This window comes from Plasmodium malariae (genome assembly GCF_900090045.1).
Source record: "Plasmodium malariae genome assembly, chromosome: 9".
In the NCBI taxonomy this organism is placed as follows: domain Eukaryota; phylum Apicomplexa; class Aconoidasida; order Haemosporida; family Plasmodiidae; genus Plasmodium; species Plasmodium malariae.
The window spans coordinates 224,108-248,351 of record NC_041783.1 but is presented as its reverse complement, the minus strand read 5'-3'; the positions used below and the strand labels follow the sequence as shown (position 1 = coordinate 248,351).

The 24,244-nt window shown below is 25.8% G+C and overlaps 5 protein-coding genes across 5 annotated transcripts; 4 read left to right on the top strand and 1 right to left on the bottom strand.

The window, feature by feature from the left end:
* Window positions 1–1,473: 1,473 nt before the first annotated feature.
* PmUG01_09014200 (WD repeat-containing protein, putative) lies at window positions 1,474–3,276 on the top strand (the record flags this gene model as incomplete). Its single annotated transcript, XM_029004820.1, has 1 exon — window positions 1,474–3,276. The coding sequence occupies one exon, from the start codon at window positions 1,474–1,476 to the stop codon at window positions 3,274–3,276; it is 1,803 nt and encodes a 600-aa protein (XP_028861471.1).
* A 907-nt stretch (window positions 3,277–4,183) lies between these two features.
* On the bottom strand, window positions 4,184–5,797 carry PmUG01_09014100 (conserved protein, unknown function; the record flags this gene model as incomplete). Its single annotated transcript, XM_029004819.1, has 2 exons — window positions 4,184–4,469; window positions 4,821–5,797. The coding sequence occupies 2 exons, from the start codon at window positions 5,795–5,797 to the stop codon at window positions 4,184–4,186; spliced, it is 1,263 nt and encodes a 420-aa protein (XP_028861470.1).
* Window positions 5,798–8,113: 2,316 nt separating this feature from the next.
* PmUG01_09014000 (conserved Plasmodium protein, unknown function) lies at window positions 8,114–11,943 on the top strand (the record flags this gene model as incomplete). Its single annotated transcript, XM_029004818.1, has 2 exons — window positions 8,114–8,205; window positions 8,631–11,943. The coding sequence occupies 2 exons, from the start codon at window positions 8,114–8,116 to the stop codon at window positions 11,941–11,943; spliced, it is 3,405 nt and encodes a 1,134-aa protein (XP_028861469.1).
* Window positions 11,944–14,618: 2,675 nt separating this feature from the next.
* On the top strand, window positions 14,619–20,098 carry PmUG01_09013900 (chromatin remodeling protein, putative; the record flags this gene model as incomplete). Its single annotated transcript, XM_029004817.1, has 5 exons — window positions 14,619–18,533; window positions 18,844–18,927; window positions 19,081–19,329; window positions 19,604–19,720; window positions 20,057–20,098. 5 exons carry the CDS (start codon window positions 14,619–14,621, stop codon window positions 20,096–20,098), a joined length of 4,407 nt encoding a protein of 1,468 aa, XP_028861468.1.
* Window positions 20,099–21,110: 1,012 nt separating this feature from the next.
* Window positions 21,111–23,094, top strand: PmUG01_09013800 (syntaxin, Qa-SNARE family, putative; the record flags this gene model as incomplete). Its single annotated transcript, XM_029004816.1, has 4 exons — window positions 21,111–21,242; window positions 21,496–21,536; window positions 21,895–21,994; window positions 22,321–23,094. The coding sequence occupies 4 exons, from the start codon at window positions 21,111–21,113 to the stop codon at window positions 23,092–23,094; spliced, it is 1,047 nt and encodes a 348-aa protein (XP_028861467.1).
* Between the last annotated feature and the right edge of the window lie 1,150 nt (window positions 23,095–24,244).

Genomic DNA, 24,244 nt, shown 5'->3' with positions numbered 1-24,244 from the left:
AAAGATAATGGAAAATTATCAGATTATATACGTATGTATTATATATATATATATGTATATGTATTTATATGTTTATATATTTATATGTATATGTATCTATATGTATATATATGTATATGTATCTATATGTATATATATGTATATGTATCTATATGTATATGTAAATTTTGTTGATCCCCCTTTTAATAAAATAGAAATTAAAGTAGGTATGAACAATTTTAAGAAGGTACCTAGTTTAACGTATCGTTGCAGTTAACTATCAAAGGATAACAAATATTTTCTGTATTATGGGGCACAAGAGAAGTGCGAAAGGTTATAGGAGCAAAAAAAAAAAAAAAAAAGATGAAAGAAAGAAAAATGGAAATTATAACCCTTTAGACAGCTAGTAAATTCTAAAATTTTCCTCCTCTCTCCTTCTCCCTACTTATTACTCGTTCCTTTTTTGTTATTATAAACATACAAAAGGAAAAGTTAGAAAAATGGCGAATTTTATCGCGTAATAATTTTGATTTACTATTTGGTTTACAATTTAGTTTTTCCACTTAGTAATAGTAGGAATAAAGCGCATATTTATTTCAGAACTCGAAAAAAAAGAAATGCTAAAAGAGGGAGATAGGATAAAAAGATAACTTTTGAAGTGAAAAGGAACTACAAATAAGCGCGTGTTCATATGAATGGAAGTGTATATTTGTACTAATATGCATATATGTATATATATATATATATATATATATATATATATATATATATATATATATACTTTTGCGAATGTGCAGGCTCAGAATAAAAATATAGGAAGTAATGTCACCTAAGTATCCACTAAGCGAGTTAATTATTTTTTTTTTTTCTTTTCCTATATACACATATAAATACATGTGTGTGTATGGGTACGTGCGCGGGTATGTCTAAAACTATGAGACATTATTTTCCACATTTAATGGAAGAATAATTAATCATAAGCATATACTAACTAAATGTGTGTATGTGTGTGTGTATGCTATTATTTGTAATTTTATCTAAGTTTTCACGACCTTATGATGTCATAAAAGGAGATTATTACTAAGAATTTTTCCGGATATTTTTGCACATTTTTAAGAGGAGAAAAAAGGGAGAGTAAATAACACGATTATTTATATTTTTGAGAATTAAATATTAGAAGAACAAAGTGACAGTAAGGAGTGCGAAGCAAAGGAAGGGTTTACTCAGTGCTAAATATTTCTATCTGTACGTGTATATATAAATGTATGTGAGCTTATGTGTAGGTATAGATACGTTATTGTGTAAGTGCCCACATATATAGCATTTGTGAGAGCCTGGTGGAATATGCGTCATTACGATTTAAAGCATTTCGGCATAATTCGCACTATTTCGGCATAATTCGCACTATTTCGACAAAGTTCACATAATTTCGACAAAGTTCTCATCATTTGAAAATCTCTCAAACAATCTAAGGCATTTGCGAAGACAGGAAGAATGGATTTAAGGAGTTACCTGTCTAGCGAGGACTATATATTTGAAATAAAAAACAATGAGCAGCTTTTTGAGAGCAAAAAATTAGCTTGTAATATAAAGCCCATATGGAGTTTTAAGGGGCATAACAATTCTATCGAGGGTATTCATTTAATTGATGATGATACCTATGCGACTGTGTCACATGATTGCTTTGTATCTGTATGGGATATAAGTAATAACAAGAATATAAGAAATATAGAGTTAGGACAGCCAATACTATGTTCTAGCTACTATAGTAAGAGAAAGTATTTAAGTGTAGGTATGACTAATAAAGACAATAATATACATATAATTGATATGGAAAATAAAAAAAATATAGATAATTTGTGTACTAAATGTAATTCTATATTTTGTATGAATTATTTTGATGATGATAAAATAACGTATGGAAGTAAAGATGGTTCTATATGTTTAACTGATTTAAATAAAAAAAAAAATATTTATAGATATGAAGAAATTGGGGATTGTTTAAATTTCTGTACATTTAATACAAATTATAAAATTCATCTTTTTAGTACATATAAAGGCAATATTTTATTTTTTGATTTTAGATATGCCTTGCCTGTTCAGAAAAATAATCAATTGCATTCATTATATTCTATTAATACTATATACTCTGATAATAATTATTTATATTCAGGTGCTTCAGATTGTTTAATAAAAAAATTTGATTTAAGACTTTTGGATGAAAATAAACCTGTAGAAATATATATAGGACATACTTCACCAATTCGTTTTTTAACTTTTTCAAATAAGTATAAAAATTATTTTTGTTCGTCATCAGATAATGGTAGTATAAAACTATGGAAAGAAGATAATTATAGAAATATTGGTGAAGTTAAAAAATTTAATACTTCCTTAGTTTATGATTCTATTCCTTCTGTTTTTCCCCCCCTACTTGGAGACTTAACAACAAAAACTGTAGGTAATGGACATAGAAAAATTAGCAAGAATTTCTTAGAACTCAATAAAAAAACAGTGTCTAGTAATCGATCGAATTCTATAGTTTCTGAGTGCAATTATAAAGAATCGCCTGACCTGTTTAGAAATAAAAATAATAGTAAAAAATATGGCATATTTGGAAAAATTTCTATACTGGATAAAAATAAAAAGAGAACACTAACTCCGAATATTCCAAATATACAAGAAAAAAAGGTGCCTGTTGTGTCAAGGAATGAATTATTTAATATTATAAGAAGCAAAGGTGAGGACAAGAATAGTGAGGAAGGTTTAAACCATTCTACAAAAAGTATTAGTACAAAAAATGGTGGTAAAAAATATATGGGTACAAAAAATATTGGTACAAAAAACATTGGTACAAAAAACATTGGTACAAAAAATATTGGTACAAAAAATATTGATACAAAAAATATTGATACAAAAAATATAAGTTCTACTAACAAATTAGGTCTTCCAGCATCGTCCTATTATTTTACCACTCCTAAAATTAACAGTATCCAAAATAATCTTAAAACTAAGGGAAGGACGAATTTGAATATATCAAATGATAGGGATAAACGGGATAGTACTACTAATTTACCCATGAGAGTAAGTAATCTTACAATCCCAGAATTGTTTGGTGAAGAAGAGAATAGTTTAATACATAATAGTGCAAAAAAAATAAAAATAAAATATTCTACTTTATCTATGTTAAATCATAGAAGCAGAGTTTCTTCAATGGTGTGGTTAGACGATTTAGTTTTATCAACCTCGTGGGATCAAAATATTAAATGTTGGAATATAGGGAGATATGTCATGGAATAGTCAGCAATATGAAATGAAAGGAAATAATAATGTGGTAAACGTAAGGAGGAACATAAAATGGCAGCAAAAAGGGGAGAAAAAAAAAAGAAGAAAAAAAGAAAGTAGTATTAAGATACTAGTGTTTTTTCAGTAATTTTGTCAGTCTTTTAGTAGTGCCTTCCAATACGTTATATTGGGTTTCTCCTTTTTTGGGGTTTTTAATACACTCCCCGCGCACATACATACATATATAGATATATATATATATACAATTATATGTATGTATACATCTCTTATGCTATTCCAGTTGTTACTGTTCTTGTTTTTGTTTATTTTTATTTTTTTATTTTTTTCGTTTTTATGGCGTGCCCACTTGGATCTTTATGAAGAGAATAGAGAAAATAAATGCTCTTTTTTGCAGGAAAGTTATATATTTGACTCTTCTTAAACTTCTTTCCAATATAATTACAGATAAAATGACGGATACTTTTTTTCTGCTTAATTTGCACCTTTTATTTTTCATTTTTTGTTATATATTTTGTGTTTTACAATGTATATTTTATATTTTTTTTTTTTTTTTTTTTTGCTTATTCCAATGAAGTTGACACATTTTTTCGTTTTTCACATGAAATATAAAACTTAAATATGTAATCATACTTTTATTTTTTTTTTAACAACATAAAAATTATGGTATACATTTAGAAGGTAAACATAAGAAAAGCAATTCATTCAAAAGAAGGTAAGGGTAAATAAATAGTGGAAAAACATGGGCATTCTTACTATGTATATTAATGCACATACACGTATATATGTACGTAGAGACGAGTGTTCGTATAGGTATACATACATATATGCACATATAGGCATACAAGTGCATGAACAAGCAATTGGAACATGCGGACAAATACAAGTGCATGTTCCTTACAATTTACAATTCGTCTTTTCCAGTAGATTTAGGTTCACTGTCGTCCTCCACAAATTCAGGCAAAGTCTGTCCACTGAGCATCGTAAACTTTGCATCCCCTCCAGATATTTTTTCCAACAATTTTTCAATATTTTCCCTAGTCGCTATTAAATCTTCATTTAATTTCGAGTAGCGAATTCTTTTATATGGATTAAAAATAACAACGGAGGGGTACTTTTTAAATTCAAATAGAGAGCGGAAATTTGTTTCCATGGTTATGTCCATCCACATATATCGAAAATTTATGCCTCTATAGGGGGGGGAAAACAAGAAAATGCAGGAAAATATGGAAAAATATGTAAAGGTCAACATGAAGAATGAGAAATGAAACCAACATAGGAAAAGTGAAAGCACTTGACACGTTCGCTGCGAGTCATTACTAATACATATGTATATATATATATATATATATATATATATATACACATGCATACGAACGTATTATGAGTTTCACAATGCATATTCTTAAAAGTAAATTATGCACAATAAAACATGCATGAACATTTAAATCATATTTGCATGTACTTATACACAAGCACATTTGTACGCTATTTTGAAAACATATTTACACGTATTCATGTAAATCTCTTCTTTTGATCACCTTCCGTCAATGTGTGGCTTAAACTTTTCCTTCAATGAGAGAAGCATGTCAATCTCTGTTTTGTCTAATTTATCTCCTTCTTTCAGATAAATTAAGCATAGACCTTTATCTGCTTTTTTAAAACAAATATCCCCATGAGACATTTTAGTAACTTTTGGTACTAGGGCAAATTTCCAAGGCTTGCTAACAGTTTTATCAGGTGATATATCAAAACCCCCACCTAGAACAAACGTTTCTGAGTGTACATTCAACCAGTCGAACATATTAATGTAACTGAGTTTTCCTTTATAAGTGTCCACTACTTTATTTTTTTTTAAAATTAATATACTTGGAAATGTTTTAACATTATATTTTTTTACTAATTCATCTAATTCGTTGTTAATATAACAAAACATTAATTTTTTATTAAAACTATTACTCAGGGCATTCAAAATATAGTTGGGTTTTTTCTTATTACTAAAAATTAAAACTTTTGGCATATTTTCATGTTTCGAAATAAAAACATTAAAGTCTTTAGTATCTTTTATTATATCAATTTTTGAGGGAATAAGGTACGTATATTTTTTTATATTACTTTCAGTTATGTCTTCATTAAATAGAAATTTTGGCATAGGATTAATTGGATATATTAAAAAATGATGAGTGTTACTATTTTTGTAATCAGGAACATAAAGTGATAACTCGCTCTCACATAAAGAACCATTAGCATCACAATCAGCTATACATAGAGTTAAAATTCCTTTAAATTTCGATGCAACATCATTGTAATTTTTAATTACTTTTGTTATGTTCTTATTCGATTTTTTAAAAAACAAAACGGCAAACACCTTTTCATTTCGAAACTTGTTTACTACTGTGTTGAAGTTTTGATTATTCACGATTTGAAGATCATGCTTTATTGATTCTAGTAACGAAGCCGCCTTATACGCTTTACAGAAAAACAGTACCGGTAGTAATAAAAGAAAATAAATTCTCATTTTCCTCTATCTGTATATTCTTCTCTTAGCACTTTTATATCTCCTTGATAGTTTTATATGTCTGCTGACTGCTTACTGTATCTCTTTATCCTTTGTTCCTACTCTTGATGCTAGTTGTAGCTAATTTTACGCAAAATTTAAGCAATTTTTACTCAAATGTTAAGCCGATTATACGAAAATTATAGGTAAATTCTGATCTAACCTTTTTAAATTTGTACGAGGCTAAATGGACTTTCATGAAAAATACCTTTCATGCAGTAGTTTCTTAGTACTGGGTTGGGTGAATGTAAAATACATTAAAAAAAAAAAAAAAAGGAGAAAAAAAAAAAACTTGTGCTGAATTATGCTTTGTGTAAATAACAGGGTAAATAAACGTACGTACGCACGTATATATGTACATATGTGTATGTATTTATGTATGTATATATGTACATATGTGTATGTATTTATGCATGTATATATGTATGAATACGTATATATGTATGAATAAGTATATATGTATGAATACGTATATATGTATGAATACGTATATATGTATGAATACGTATATATGTATGAATACGTATATATGTATATATGTTAGTGATTTCACGAAAGGTGCTCGCGTTTGTAAAAATACGCAATCATACATTCCTCTAATTTAAAAGAAAGATATATATATATATTTGTTAACCTTTGCAATAAAAAAAATCTTAGAAATATACCATATATCTATATATATTTATATATTCATATATAAATATATATACATATATATATATATATATACACGTATATTATTTTAATAATTTATATTATGATTTATATTTGTACAAAATTAAAAATAGCTAAAATGGAACTGAGTACCAAATTCGTAAGAGAAAATCTATAATGATTTTAATGAATTATATTTTTCAAACAATAATTCTAGGAATATATGTGTGCATATATTACATATTTTTACAGTATACTTGTAAACATACAGTATACCGTAGTATTGGTTTGCGTGTATTTTTAAATCAGTTCTTTCAAAAATTTTAAATCCATTTCATCTTCGCTTAAGAGATTTAAATCTTATAATACTACTACGTAATATTTATACCTTCTTTTTTTTTTTTCCTTATTTTTTGCTGTTTTTTTTTTTCTTTTTTTTTTCCCAATTACACTTATTCTGAAAACCCACGTTCCCATTTTTTTTTTTTTTTTTCTTATTTGATATTTTCTTGGGTTAAAACTTACAATTTTGGCAAAACTACCAAATAGGCAGTTTTATAAGAAAAAAAAAAAAAAAAAAAATAGAATTATTGTTGAACATAGAAGCAAAAGGTAAAATACAGAAAAAGTGAAATTTTAGCCAATTATAAAGTGAATACATAAAAAAAAAAAAAAAGAAAATAAGAAAGGGTATATTCCGTTGCAGTATTATACTAGTAGTAAGATATTATAATTAACTAATATATGATATTAGATGAATGTATTATTGAGGAACAAAAGATTTAATTGAAATGCCTCTTTTTTTTTTTTTTTTTTTTTGTCATGTATAATTAAAGGTTTCATGTGAATACACTTTTTCGTTAAGGAAAAAACTGCAAAGATAAGTAGTTTTCTCCGTACACACTTGATACAGGCATACAATTATATATATACATATATATGTGTGTATGTGTGTGACAAAATTATTTAATTTTTTTTAATATAATAATGCTGATTTGTAGTTGAAAAGCAGATGAAATAATGTCGATCAACTTTTCATATGGTGACAAATTATAAAAAAAAAAAAATACGAAGTATTCGGTGGGCATGCGTAGGCAATTAATAATACACAATTTATTCAAGTATTACAATAATTGCTTCTTTAAATGTGTAAGATTTTAAGAGCAGCTTAACAGAATTTCTTTGAGAAAATAATAGGTGTATTAAATATGTAAGAACTTGTATATTTGTATTTTTTTTTTTTTTTTTTTTTCTTTATTTGTACTCTGTTTCCGTCCTTTTCAAAACGATTAAAAACTTGTTAATTCTGAGAATGAAAAGGAAGATTTTTATCATAAAAATCTGTGTAACACATTATTTTTGTTAAGTTTTGGAGGACTAGGATTATTAAGAACACTTTCATAGTGCACCAGGTTTAACATCGCAACAGATTGTAGTGTAAAGGATTTTATTATTTACATAGTGAAATATAAATGTCTTTTTTTTTTAAAAAATTGTAGAAAAAAACATACACACATAAACATATACGCAACACATGTTCATACATAAATATACACATATATACACAATTCTTAACACTTTAAAAATTTCGTGTACTTTTGAGGATTGCCCTGAGGAAATAAAATGGAAGTCGATGGAAAAAATGAAGTTTTACCAAATGAAGATATAAAAAATGAAACTAAGGAAACAAATTTAAGAAATTTTGAACAAACCTTGTAAATTCCATGATAAGAAAATAAGATTTTATTTAATTATTTATTTTTATGTTTTTGCCAATAATGTGTAAAATGTAGACTTGTTAATTTGCACATTAATTTATGCGTTAATCTGTACCTTACCCTGAGTATCGTTATGCATATATATATATATATATATATGTATATATACATATACATATATGCATTCGCATGTGCATGTTTTAGGGGGTTCCCAGCAGCACTTCTGCTGCTGTTGATTTTTCTCTTAAACTGAAAAAATAAAATAAAAAAATATTCCCATCTATCATTTTATCAATTATATCAAATGCACGCTTAGACGTGTGTTCATATGTTTATATGTTTGTGTGTACACAAAAATAGGCAAGGTGGTGATATTTATTTGATATTTTTTTTTTCTTTTTTTCTTTTTTCTCGCAACTCAGTATAAGCGATTGGAAGAAAGCCTTAAAAAGAGTAGAGGAAGGAAGGAAATGTTGCGAACATTTAAGTCGAATATTTCTGGAAATTATTCGAATCGAAAAAGAATATGAGTACAGTTTAAGGAATTTATCTGTCCTGTTTAAGGAATTTAAGAATGAATCATCAGGGATTAAAAATGGTATTATAAGTTTAAAAAAGAATATTGAAAGAAGGTGTGAACAAATTAAAGATTTTATTAATTATATTGAATGTGAAATATTAAATAATACGTTAAACACTACTTTGCTGAATCATAAAAATGTATTTGATCAAATAAAAATAGATGGAATAGAAAATGATAAAGAGGTTGAGAAGACAAGAAATGAGAGTGTAAGGTATATTGAAAATTGTGTGGATGCGTATGAAACATTAATGGAGGCCATTAACATATTTCATAATAGCACTTATTATCACCCTTTAAAGAGAATAGAATTATCAAATACTTGTATACATAAATATTTAATAGCAAAAAAAAGAGAGTATGAATATAAGAACACTATTAATAATGTGAATGAAGTTGAATTAAAAAAAGAGAAAAGATTGAAAAGTATTTTACATTCTTTAGAATCTATGGATAGTAAAAGAATTTCTTGTATAAAAGATAACATTATGAAATATTTAATTTTCTTTACTTCCTATATTAGGAATGTACAATATGATTTGAATAGCTGTATTGACACATTCAAAGATGTGGATGCTAGTAGAGAAATTGAGGAGTATTGTGAATTGCACTACAAGGATATAAAAACAGAAAGTGAACATTTAATTTTTTATAACAATATTGTTTCTTGGCCTATGTTAATTGATTACCTAAATGAAGTAAGTTCTATGGAGAAAAATTATTCTTATAATAATACCTCAGAGGAAATTAGTACTTTAAATAGTAGTAACCATGTTACTAATACTAGAAGCAAATATACTGATTTAATTTCCTCCTTTTTTAATGCAAATTTGTACAAGAACTTTTTACAAAATGATGACAATAATAGTACAAAGAAGAAGAATGTGAAAAATTCGAATAATCTGTATACAAACATTTTTAATGAGATTGTTTTTTTTAACAAAAAGGAAGAAAACGATCAGGAGGTTTCAAGTTCAAGCGATTCGGAGGAAGAGACTCACGAAGGAAATCTCAAATTGAGGAGAGGGAGAAATGAAGTCACTGAACCGATGGTCGAGCGAAAGGAGGGGGAAGTACTCAGCGAAAAAGCGGAATTGATGAGTAAGACGGAGTTTTCCAATGGGGGAGATAAACAGTGTAAAAAATGTAAAGATAAGGAAGACAAAGAGGATAATGAGGGGAAAGAAAATAAGGGAAGCAGAGACGATAAGGAGGGAAAAGCAGATAAGGGAAGCAGAGACGATAAGGAGGGAAAAGCAGATAATGGAGGTAAAGAAGATACGGAGGGAAAAGAAGATAAGGGAGGCAATGAAGCAAAGGATGAAGAGGGAAGTGCAGTCATTAAGCAGGAATTACCCAATGAAATTAACACATGTGCAAATGAAGCAATGGATAACGGGGGCAAAGACAATTCACTTGAACATATGGAGGTTGAAGCTGATTATGATTCACGCTGCAGTAATATGAGTGTCCGATTAGACTGTGTTGAAGGTAGTAATTGTGAAGGAAGGAATAATGAAGGGGGTGAAAAAAAGATGGATGATAATGGAAAAATTAATAAAGAGATAACAAACTTAGAAAAAATTAAAAATGTTGTTGATGGGATGTACAAGAATAGTACGAATAAAAAAAGTGAAAATAGTAGCGACGAAGGAGAGTCCGATTTTAGCTGTTCCTATGTAAGAAATATGGTTATAAAGAAGGGTTGGGATGATGAGAACGATTCAGATAGTGTAAGTAGTGATGAGAATTGTCCTAAAAATTTAAAAAAGATGGAAATTTTTTTTAAATTTTATTTAAAAAATCTATTTCATAACAATTTTGATAAAATATCTAAATTAAATATAACTAGATATTTCAACGTTTACAACAACAGGTTTATATTTTGTGAATGTTTAATATATTTCATTAAAAAAAAAAGAGTACATTTTACACATATTAAAAGTATAGTAATTTTTGCAAAAATTATTTTGTCATTTTTAGACTTGTGCAATTTATATTTAGATTATTGGTCATCCATTTACATTTTAGTTGCTTCGGAAAACTTCTACTTTGAAATTGAGAAAAATCGTGATATAAACATAAATATATTATTAGAGCAGTATCCCTTTTTTGAGAAGGGTAGAAAAAAATTGGCCTTAAATAGAAGCATAAAAAAGACAAAATCAAAAAAGAATACTAAAAATTCTTACGGTGATATGTGTAAAAATGGTGATTTTTTTTTCTCAGATGACAGTGAACATTGTAAAACCCATTCCTCAAAAGGGAACAGTATGGAGATATTTTCCAAAACGAAGAGAGAATCGAATGTGATAAATATATATGAGTGTAGAAAGAAAGAAGTATCTAATGGGAGTATAAAACTTGCAGTAAATGGTGGTGATGTAGTGACGAGTTTAGATATGTCAAAAAGGAATAATGATACAAAAGAGGAAGGTACATATGAGGAAGATGATAAATATTGTTTAAATGGATTACCTGCATTAGTAAATACCTCAAAAGATGTTTATGCAGTTAATATAAACAATAGTGAATATCAGGTGGAGGAAGAAAAAATTAGGTCCAAGAAGGAAGAAAGCACAAGTTATGGAATAGGAGAGATAGATATGAATATTAATGGTAATGTAACCACAGAAAAGAACAACACAAATGCAATAAGCACAAGTGAAAGTATAATCAATGAGAACAATTTAAAAATGAAGAAGGTATTTTTACATAAATTTTTATATGCCCACGACTTATGGAATAACATAAAATTTTGGGAAGTCAGTCTATTAATTATAATATCAGAAATAATACAAGAAAATGTTTTACTAGAAAAATTAAGATATGAAAATAAAGAATCACTGATTAAAAAGTATTTTTTTTTTTTTAAATATTTTAATTTCTATAATAGTATGATTGATTTTGGTTTATCTGTTAACCAAATTGGCTTATTACTAAATAAAATATTTCATGCCTTTAATTTAAAGAATGATCCGATTTCTAGAAAATACTTCTTTCAAATTATTGACATAGCAACGAATAAAAACATTACCTTAAATTATATTAAAATGGACTCAAACAATATGAATAATGAATATAAGAAGTATTATCTGCAGTATTATAACAACTTTTTGAACGACGATACTAAAAGTGACGAGAGGAAACAATAAGTTTGTTCAATGTTCATTTTCCCAATAGGTGCATACAATATGATTAATTCCAACGTATTCGCAATTTTACATAACAAATAGATTCACTCATGTACGCTCCTTTGCACTTACTCACACTTGTACATATTTTAGGCATCATGTACGTAAAATTTTTTCCCTCTTAAAATATTTTCATCTTTTTACGACCACGGTGATGTTTTAATTTTTTATTATTTGCCATGTTGTTAATTTTTGAATGTTCTTATTTTAATGCGGTTTTAATTTTTTAATTTTTAAGTCATTTTGATAACACTTTATTTCTTTATTTTAAAAAAAAAAAAAAAAACAATTAAGAAATTAAAGTATATTATATAATTTCAAAACAAAAGGAAAATTTTTGATTTCATCACGCGAGAGTGCTTTTACAATTCTGCTACAACAGTTTCGAGGAGATGATGTTACACACATATATAATATAAATACGTTTATATATTTTTTGTTTTATAATGCTTCTGGTTCACAAGCAGCATAATAAAAAAAAAAGATTTATGTTTTTTGCTTCCATTCAGCAGCTGTTGCGTTTATATGAATGCTCACTTGGTACTACTGAAGTATATAATTTGTGCTAAAATTTTTGGAAAAAATGAAAACATTAATTTTCGATTTTTTAAAATAAAAAAAAAAAAAAAAAAAAAAAAGTGATAATATTAATGCTATTTAATATAATTATTCACATTAATCAACTATTCGCCGTGTCAATATGTATATATATATACCTATATATATAAATACATATGTACGTTTGAAAAACCGGAAGCGACAATTTTCTACAATCATTTAAATCTAACAACTTTGCACTATTTTGTTCTTCACATATAAATTTAAGTAAACACTTTTTTTTTTTTCTTTTGAAATTTTAACTTATGCGCATTATACAAAATTATCTTACATTTTTTTTTAAATAAAAGTAACAATTAAAACCTTGTAGGTATTTGATAAAACGTAAAAATTGAGTATGGTATAATAAATGAAAAGGAAAAATCTTCTTTCTTTAACAAGCATAATAATACTAATACATTTTTGTATACGTACGTATATCACATACCGTTACTAGTATTCTTGTGCGTATTGGTTATATGAATGTTAAACATATTAAATTATTACATACAAATATGAATTTGATATATATATATATATATATATATATATATAAACATGTACTTTATATATACATATAAACGCGTACTTTATATATACATATAAACATGTACTTTATGTATACATATAAACATGTACTTTATATATATATATAAACATGTACTTTATATATATATATAAACATGTACTTTATATATATATATAAACATGTACTTATATATATATATAAACATGTACTTTATATATATATATAAACATGTACTTTATATATATATATAAACATGTACTTTATATATATATATAAACATGTACTTTATATATATATATAAACATGTACTTTATATATATATATAAATATGTATAATATATACATATAAATAACGTATAATATATACAGTATAATTCACATACCAACGTAAAAAAAAAAAAGCGTATAAGGTGAAGGACTTTCACATTTTGATGTATGTCAACATTTAACTATTTGAATTAAATTTTAACAACAAAATTTTTTTGTTTTGGTTTTTTTAAAGCATGCAATTTTATTTTATTTTTTTTTGTAAATATTTCCAAAACGGCGTACTTAAAATTAGGAAATATAAAAAGGAAAAGAAGAATGTATTATACATTTAAGTATGTTTTTCAAAATAAATTATAAGCTGCTTGTTTATTTTAAAATTAGTGCGTTTTTTTTTTTTTTTTTTTTTTTTATAAACTCTTTAAAAAAAAAAAAATACGCACGTACATAATAAAAAAATATGTAACAAAATAAAATTTCAGCTGAAAATTTTTTAATAGTAATAGCCTTAAAAAACATTGAAAAAAAAAACGATATATTTATTATATATGTATAATAATATATATATATATATATATATATGTATATGTATAACATATGTGCATATTAAATATTGTATTTTTTACAAGGTATTTTTTAATAATGCTTTTGTAAAAATTATTCATATATCTTTGTGTTATCATTCGAAATAAATATAACTTTATATATGTACATATAATATAAGTATTTGTATTTATAATATAAATTTGCATACATATTTGTTATATATATGTTACGAAAATTAGAGGAAATTATATAATTAATTTTCTTTAATAATGTATATATGAATATATATATATATATATATATATATATATATATATATATATATATATGCATATCACTGATTTTGTGAATTTATTGAAATACTTTTCCCATTTATAAATGAGAAAAAAAAAAAAAAATAAATAAAATGATTATATTATGAAAGTAAAAAACATTGAAAATATATAAAAATAAAATGAGTGTTATTGTTAAGGGAAAAAAGAATTTTTTTTTTAATGTTTTAAGTAATATATATGGGGAAAATAAAATAAAATAGAAAAAAAAAAAAAAAAAAAAATATATATATATATATTTAAAAATATAAATGTGTGTCATGTGTACTTATATATATATATATATGCACACGTTTATATATATAGTTATATATAGCACTTTTTAAAAGCGCTTAATTTGAGAGGAAAATTACCGATGCCCCAAGATGTTTAGGAATGTGAGAGAGTATTTTAAAGGAAATAATGAGAAAAATGAAAATAGTGACAATGTCACAGTAGTAGATAATAATAAAAACAATGTAAATAACTTGAATGATGTAAATAATGTCTTTTATAATGAAGATAATTATAATAATTATTTAGACGATGCCTCATATAAAGGTGTCAATGGTATATGTAGGGAAGAACAGGTCGAAGAAAATAATTTTAAAAAAAATTATGAAAGTTATAATGATTTAGATAATGCTAAGAAAGCATATAATGCAAGTGGTGAAGAAAATAATAAAAATAAGGACCATATTGGGAAAGGCCTTTCTTATGAAAATAATAGTTCATTAAGGAATAATTTTCCCAGTGGCTCAAATCGCATTATAAATGGGAATGTCCATGCGCCACTTGCCAATGGTGATAATAAAGGTTTTTATAGAGATGATGACAATAATAATAACAGTAATTATTACAGTAATGATGACTGTGACGGTAACAGTAATGGTAACAGTAATGATGACAGTAAGGATGTTAAAAATATCGGTAATAGAATGTATAACGATGAAGGCATTGTAAGAAGTGGACTTAGCAATGATAGAAATTCTTGTTGTTTAAATGAAAATGGGAAAAAAGAGATGAGAACTTTAAGCAGTAAGAATACTTTTCTTAAAAGAAGAAAATTGACCGAAACAGAGGAGACGAGCGAACTGGGGGAAGCGAATGGAGTGATAAAAGAAGGAGAGAATAAAAAGGATGAAGCTCAAGAAATAAAAAATGAGAAATATACGAAAAGTGAAATTCCAAATGAAGGGATTTATGAAAGGGAAAATAGTTCTACGGAACTAGATTCTACTAACAATAAGGATATTGTTAATATTAATAATGTATGTAAGAACAATAATGATAGTGGAGAAAATGAAGAGAAGGTGAATTATTTGCAGGATAAATTAGAACTTTTATTATCCGAAACTAAGCGATTTACTGAGAAATTGTCTGGTCAACGACTAAAAGTGAATACTCAATTAAAAAGTAAAAAAAGTGGACGCTGTGCAATGACAGAAAAAGAAGAGGATTATATGTTATTAAAAGATGCTAATGAGGATGATGAATCTTTTATAATAAAGCAACCGAATAATATTAATGGTTGCATGAAGCCTTACCAAATAGAAGGGTTGAATTGGTTATATCAGTTGTATAGACATAAAATAAACGGCATATTAGCAGATGAAATGGGATTAGGTAAAACATTACAAACAATTAGTTTATTGTGTTATTTAAGATTTAATAAAAATATAAAAAGAAAAAGTATTATAATATGTCCTAGATCTACTTTAGACAATTGGTATGAAGAAATAAAAAAATGGTGTAGTGAAATGAAAGCACTTAAATATTATGGAAATAAAGAACAAAGAAAAGAACTAAATAAGAAGGTATTACATACAGATTATGATGTTTTATTAACTACATACGAAATAGTTATAAAGGATAAATGTGCGCTATACGATATTGATTGGTTTTTCTTAGTAATAGATGAAGCACATAGAATTAAGAATGATAAAAGTGTTTTAAGTTCCTCTGTTCGTTTTCTCAAATCAGAAAATAGATTGTTAATAACAGGTACACCTTTACATAATAATTTAAAAGAATTATGGTCTCTATTAAATTTTTTAATGCCAAAAATATTTGATAACTCAGAAGAATTTGACAACTTATTTAATATATCAAAAATTAGCACAAATGATAATAAACAAAGTGAAATAATTACTCAGTTGCATACTATTCTGAAACCCTTTATGCTTAGGAGATTAAAGGTAGAAGTAGAACAATCATTACCACCGAAAAGAGAAATTTATATCTTTGTTGGTATGTCCAAATTACAAAAAAAATTATACTCAGATATATTAAGTAAAAATATTGATGTAATAAATGCTATGACAGGTAGTAAGAATCAAATGTTAAATATTTTAATGCAATTAAGAAAATGTTGTAATCATCCTTATCTTTTTGATGGTATTGAAGAACCTCCATATATAGAAGGAAATCATTTAATAGAGACATCAGGGAAGATGTCTTTATTAGATAAGTTATTACCTAGACTAAAAAAAGAAAATTCTAGAGTATTATTATTTTCTCAGATGACTAGGCTTTTAGATATTATAGATGATTATTGTAGATGGAAGAATTATGAATATCTACGAATAGATGGATCGACAGTAGGAGATGAGAGACAGATACGAATTAACCAATTTAATGAACCCAATAGTAAATATTTCATTTTTTTGTTATCTACCAGAGCAGGAGGAATTGGTATTAACCTGACCACTGCAGATATTGTTATCCTATTTGACTCAGATTATAACCCACAAATGGATATTCAGGCAATGGATAGAGCACATCGTATAGGTCAGAAAAAACGAGTTATTGTATACAGGTTTGTTACGCAGAATTCTGTGGAGGAAAAGATTGTAGAAAGAGCAGCAAAGAAATTAAAATTAGATTCTTTAATTATTCAGAAAGGGAAATTAAATTTAAATATGAAAGAAAATAATAAACAAGAATTACACAATATTTTAAATTTTGGGGCTCCTGAAGTTTACAAGACACAAGACATCTCATCTATTTCTGATGAAGATATCGATATTATTCTAGCGGATGCAGAAAAGAGAACTTTAGAAATTGAAAACAAACTAAAAAGTTTAGAAAATATATTTGATTTATCTAATATATCTTTAGATGGAGGATTAAACATGTATAATGATTTAGATAAAGATGGTTCAGGTGAATCGAGTTATGAGGAATGCTCAGATTCTGTAGGGGTTGATGGTAAAGGTTCTTCAGAAGGTAATAATTTAAGTGGGGTGAAGAAAAAAGGAAAAAACATTAACAAGATAAGGAGTACAATAAAGAAATTTTTAAAAAATAATAAAAAGAATATGACATTTTTAGATTTAGGAGAAAGAAAAAGTAAATGGAAAGTCATGAATACTGCAGGCACTAGAACAAATAAAAAGAAAATGGTTCTTCATGGATGGAGAGCTGAAGCTAGAGGAGGACATGATTTTCAATTTTTTAATAATGAAAAATTAGATGAGTTAGAAAAAATCGAAGAAAGGTGGAATATTCATCGTATGAATGAACAAAAAGTAAAGGATATAATTGAAGCACAAGCTAAGAAAGAGAATTTTGAGAAAATAATCAATTTTTCAGATTTTCTAGATATACATGCGAAGGATATTTACGATATTATTAATTTGACTTACCCAACCATATTCGAAGAGTATAATAATGAGGAGGAGGAAGAGGATGAGGAGGATCATAATATCAATGATAACAACCTGTTCCCCTATAATCACAACCATGGTAGTGCCACTACATCTACAACTGCGAATAATCATCATAATAGTAAAAATAATTATAATCATAATCATGAGCAGCGCAACGTAAAGAAAAGCACAGGATGCAGTGATAACAGCACAGAACATTTTAAAGGAAAAATTTTAAGGCTGATGGAATCTAGGAAGAAGCTAAACATGATAAAATTTAGAGATAAGAATGTCAAAAGTTGTTTTGATTATATAGCAAACTTTATTAAAAGGCATCTTGGAGAGACAAACAACGATAGTGGGAATAGTAAAAAAAATAAAAAAAACAAAAAAAACAAAAAAAAAGGGGATGATGATATATCTAATATAGATATTGAAAAAGTAAAAAGCGAAAAGCAGGAACTCTTAAAAGAGGGGTTCTCCAAATGGAATAAGGCAGAATATAACAAATTAATGAATGGGTTAATAATTTATGGGTGTGATGAAATTGAATACATATATGAAAAGTATTTTAGGAACTCAAAAAAATCGATGGAGGATATAAGAGCCTACTTGAGGGTTTTTTTTAGAAAATACAATCAAGTGAAGGGGGTAATAGTTCATCTCTGCGTAGTAGCAGAAGTCTTGTTTGTGCAGTTGACATCGTGTGCATGTGTTTGTGTTTATATATATATATATATACGTACGTATGCTTGCATGTACGTGTGTTTGTTTGTATATATATATATATATATATATGTATATTTATATTTATATTTATATTTTTTTTGTGTACTGCTACTAATGCTCTTGAGACTGCAAAGTGGAATGCGTGCACGAAATGTTTGTCCATGAATGCCTTTTTCATGACAGAAGTTACGTATGTGTAAGCTTTGTAAAAACATTTGTTACTCTTTTTTAGGGAATTAGACTTTTTGATAAAATCCAGAAATCAGATATGCAGAGGCAGCTTATACAAGAGGAAAATGACCTGATTGCAAATTTTGTAATATTAAAAATATAGATATGTTTAGAAATGCATACATACATGTATATTTATATATATGAATATTTTTTTACAATCGTTTGCTTAATTTTGAGTATACTTGTTTATGTACGTATATTTTATTATATACATATGTCTCTTTCTTCTTTGTAGGTGGAAAAGCAACTCTCTGAGGGTGTAGATGCCATTGATAAACTTGAGCTTCCATCGAATTTGTCCTATGATTATATTCTGAAACCCGAAGACACTTTATATATGACAGAGGAAGTTAAGGAAGAGAAAGAAAAAGAAAAAAATAATTCTAATGATGAGGAAATTTTATATTATAAACGAGAAAATAAAATATTACTATGGTTGCTTTATCAAGAGGGAGTCGTTCAAATCAAAAACATTCACATTTTGGTTAGTTCAAAAAAATGCTAAAAAAAAGAAAAAAAGGGAAAAAGCGAATAAAAGAAAAAAGAGAAAAAAAAGGAAAAACATGTTTTTTAAATAGATGATAATATAAGAATTCATGTAACAACTAAAATACAAAAATTTTGCCTTTTTCATTTCATATATTTACTTTCGTGTATCATTGCACGTATCATACTGAGTTGAGTTTTATTTCCCAGGAGTTTTAGCCATGAATAAAATTAATATTTACTTTATTTTTATGTTTTATTAACATTTTTAGACACCGTACTATTGGTCTGAGGCCTACAATTTTTTTAAGTACGCTAGTACCCCATTGGAAAACATTGAGTACAGATGTAGACTTATCGTTGATGCTATTGTCGAACAGGGCAGAAGAGTAAACTATACGTGCATATAATTACACATTTATATATATTTATGTTATTACATGCTAATCTATGTTGTTCTAAATGATGCAATTTAGAGATGCTCCTTTTTTAATTGTCAATATGTTTTTACGTAATTTTGTTTAAAAAATTTGTTTGTTTGGTTGGTTCATTTTTGTTTGTTTTGTTTGTTTTGTTTTTGCTAGTAGTTTAGAAAAGCACGAATAATGTTAGTTATAGTGGATTTTGTTTTATCATGACATTTGCATGTAGATATAATATATTCGTTCTCACACATATAATGTGCCAATATTTTCATATTATAATTTTATCGTTTAATTTTACAGAACACAAAAGTTTCAAATACCAAGGAAAAAAGAAAAACCTGAATGGGAAAATTTAAGTGATTTTTTTTTTTTTTTTTTTTTTATTTCTGTTATAAGTTTATGTGATGTAATAATTATCGTTTAAATTGTAAATGTATATTGTATACATACAAATTTACATATTTAACTTTAATGTTTTTTTTTTTTTTTTTAATTGCGGTTCTTATTAATTATAAAGAGAAAATATTGTTTTTAATTTATTTCATTTATTTGTGATATGTTAATTTTTTTCTTTTTCCATTTTGCCATATTTAAGTTAGATTTTTTTACTTTATTATATATGCTCTTTTTTTTTTTTTTTTTTTTTTTTTTTGTTCCATGTGCTTTTATAAGTTCTGATAATATAAATATCATATATTTATACATATATGCATAAGTATATATATTATACGCATATGTATATTATATGTTATATGTATAGGTATAATTGTATGAATATATGTAATATACATATATTTCAAAATAAATATATGAGAATAATAATGTAATTTTTTTCTAATCTTTGTTCACACCATATAAATTGTCAATTTAAAAATTTTTTTTTTCCTAATTTTTTCCCAATCGTATATGCTAATTTTTTGTTGTTTCAGATATATGTAAGCCTATATTGATAAACAAGAAAAAAATTAAATAAATTTTTATTTAATATTATTAGATTTAAGTAATTTTAAAAAAATAATAAAAAAAAAAAAAAAAAATGTTTTAGTAACAACCACCCTTTAAAGTTACATATTTAAGCTACATATTATTACTTAAATTTATTTTTAAATAAAAATTTAACATTTACATTTAAAAAATTGGAGACCTCTTTATTTCTTTGTGACTAAATAGTGTTTAGCATAAATATATGTAAATTTATATATTTACATATATATGTATATGTATATATATGTATATATATATATATATATATATACATTTATACGTAAATTTGTGCTATAGTAATAATTTAGCTTTGCTTGTTTCCATTATTTCAACCCTTACCCCCATTCCTCCAAATTAATATTTTAAAAACATGTCATATTCTACTAAGAAGAAAGATAGCAAAACGCTACCCCAAAAAAGTGCTTATGACAATCAATTTAATTTAGATTTCCAAAAAGATATAGGATTAATACAATCTTATGCATCAAGGATTTCAAAAATTGTACGTACAAAAATAAAATTACCTTTTTCATTGCTTAACCAGTTCTATTTTTATAAGAATAATTTAGATATGAATAAAGCCTCTTTTCATAATACTATATAAGATTGAGGCAGTGCAAAATGCATTAATACGTACATATAGATAAATAATTATATGTGAACATATATATATATATATATATGTATTATATGTAAATGTGGATGTGCTAAACGAATTTTATTTTATTTTATTTTTTTTACCTGTAACAAAACAGAACGAGAATGAAGCATGTTCCATTGAGAGTTCAGAAAAAGTGTAAGTATAGAGAATCGTTGGTTACCATATATACATGGTGCATGCACGTATGTATATATTTATGTGAGTATGTATTTATGCATATACATCTGCATGTATTATATATATACTTACGTTACGCTAGGATCGGAGAAAACGAAATGCACCTAACAGACGGAATGCTATTAACATGAAAGAGAAATATAAAAATTATAAGAGAAAATTGTGTACATTTTTTTTTTTTTTTTTTGTTATATATTAAAATAAATATAATTTTAAGGTGTACCATTAGGAGATGCGCATGTTCAACGTCATTCTCAGAATTACGCTGATTTAAAATTTTAAAAAAATAAAAGTTTTGTTTTTTCTTTTTTTTAAGGCAAGAAATAGTACAAGAAGGAAAATTAAAAATACAGGAGATTCAGAGAAAGTTGAAGAGTTATTCTAGCAATGCAGAAAATATGCCGCAAAATGAAAAGGTAAGCTTTGCTACTTAGGGTGTATGAGTGTGTTATGTGCGTATATATAAATAAATACATATATATATATATATATATATATATATACATTATATTGTGATTTGCGCGTGTGAACAATTTGAAATAATAACGAAATAATGTGTACAGATTCCTAAATAGCGCACATTGTTTCATAAAGGGTGGCAAAAGGAAGTGTAATATGATATTATTACACATTTTATGTAACAACTGACAAATGCAATGGAAGAGTTAGAATATTTAGTTAAACTTCTTTTTAGTGAAAATCTTTTTTTTTTTTTTTTTTTTCGTCTGTTAAAATTGCAAAGATGCGAATGAAGCTTATGCTGCAAAAACTGTCAAATTTCTACCTCGAAGCTGTGAACAACTTTCAAAACGTATCAAAAAATTACATAAATAAAACTGTGTTAAATGATTTATCATCGAGAAATATAGATGTGTCTGACAGTGTAGAATACGATTCAGTGAACAATTTTTCAAGAAAAAGTAGCTCAAATTATGATTCATCCAAGGATAAATTTAATGTAAATATATATGATTATAATTTTTATGAAAATGAAAATTATGAAACACCTTATAGGAATTATGGAAGTAGCGAATTTCAAATTGAACAAAATGTAATAGGAGGTAAAAAAAAGAAAAAAAAATATAAAAATAATGCATTTACAGGAGGCATGAAAAACGATATTAACGAATATCTTTTACAAAATGATGATAAATATTTAGAAAATGAGAAAGAGGAGGGATATTCTTATGATAAACAGTTTGTATCAATAAAAACAGCAGATATAGAAAATGAAATATTAAATCAAAAAAATAAAGAAATAAAACAATTACATAAAGATATAATAAATATTCAGGAGTTATATAAGGAATTATTTGAACAAATAAATGTTCAAGGGGACAATCTTGATAATATAGATTCACAAATAATTAATACCCATGATAATATTCTTATGTCCGGTCGTGAAATTGAAATAACAAGAAATAGATATTTTAGAAACATTAGATGTATGGGTTTTCTTGTTTTAGTATTAATAATTTTGATTATAATTATATTGGTTGTGTTTAGAATTATATAATACCATATATCTTCTTAAATCCCAAACAAAATTATAAAGGGAAGGACAAATATTATGTTTTACATTCACAACTAATTTATTTTATGAAAACGAATATTATATCATTAGGGAAAATGTAGCACAAAGTGTGCTTGTGTTGACCCTTTTGAAATCCTCTACAAATTTTCTCTATTTTCCGACATTTTGTTTTAAGTAAAAAAACAAGCAAACGTGTAAGCATATGATATTACATTGAGTTGCATACGAGGTTATGCGCTCTCCTAATTTTACTTTATTTATATGCGTTAAATAATAGTATTTTATATTAAGAATAATATTGTACTTCATTATTCTTTTAACTACCCATTTTTCTTTCTTTTTTTTAATATTAAAAATTTGCATTGAAGCAGGAGGGCCCAGTTGATTACGCTAATTACACTTTTTCATTCTTATCCCATTTAGAACAATTGACTCTATTTGTTTTTTCTATCTCACATCTTTTTCGTTTATTATTCTATCAATTTATTTGTCTATATATGTATCTTTCTACGTACCTACGTGTATATCTATCCACCTATATATTTGCCTGTCTACCTATAATTTTACCTATATATTTATTTTTCTTTGGTTTCTTTTTTTTTTAAGGTTTTACAAAATATATGACAGTTAAAATAACTAGTCATTGTTTTACGTGCTAATCTTTAACGCGTATTAAGTTTTTTTTTATTTTATTTTATTTTTTTTTTTGTATTTTAAATTAACTTTTTGTTATAATTGTAAAAATAATAAAACAAGGTAATATACGATGAAACAAAATAAAACAAAACAAAGCACATTTGGAAAAGAAGGAAAAGAACATAATAATTAATCTTACAATTTTTACGCATTATCAAGTCATTTATTCTGTGCATATATTATGTAAGACCGTAAGATGAATATTTCTTTTTTATAAGGTAAATCTTCGAAAAAAATGTATACGTATTTGTGTTGGTAAAAATGAAATATTCAAAAAATATAAATAGTTATTTCGTCCTCGAAAACGAAAACAGAAAAGGTTGTATTTATATATGTTTTAAATAAGGCAAGCAGCAAAATCAGTGTATTTGAAAGATCTCACATAGCAGTAGTGCATATAAAATATACAATTATATGCAAATATAGAAATAATTTG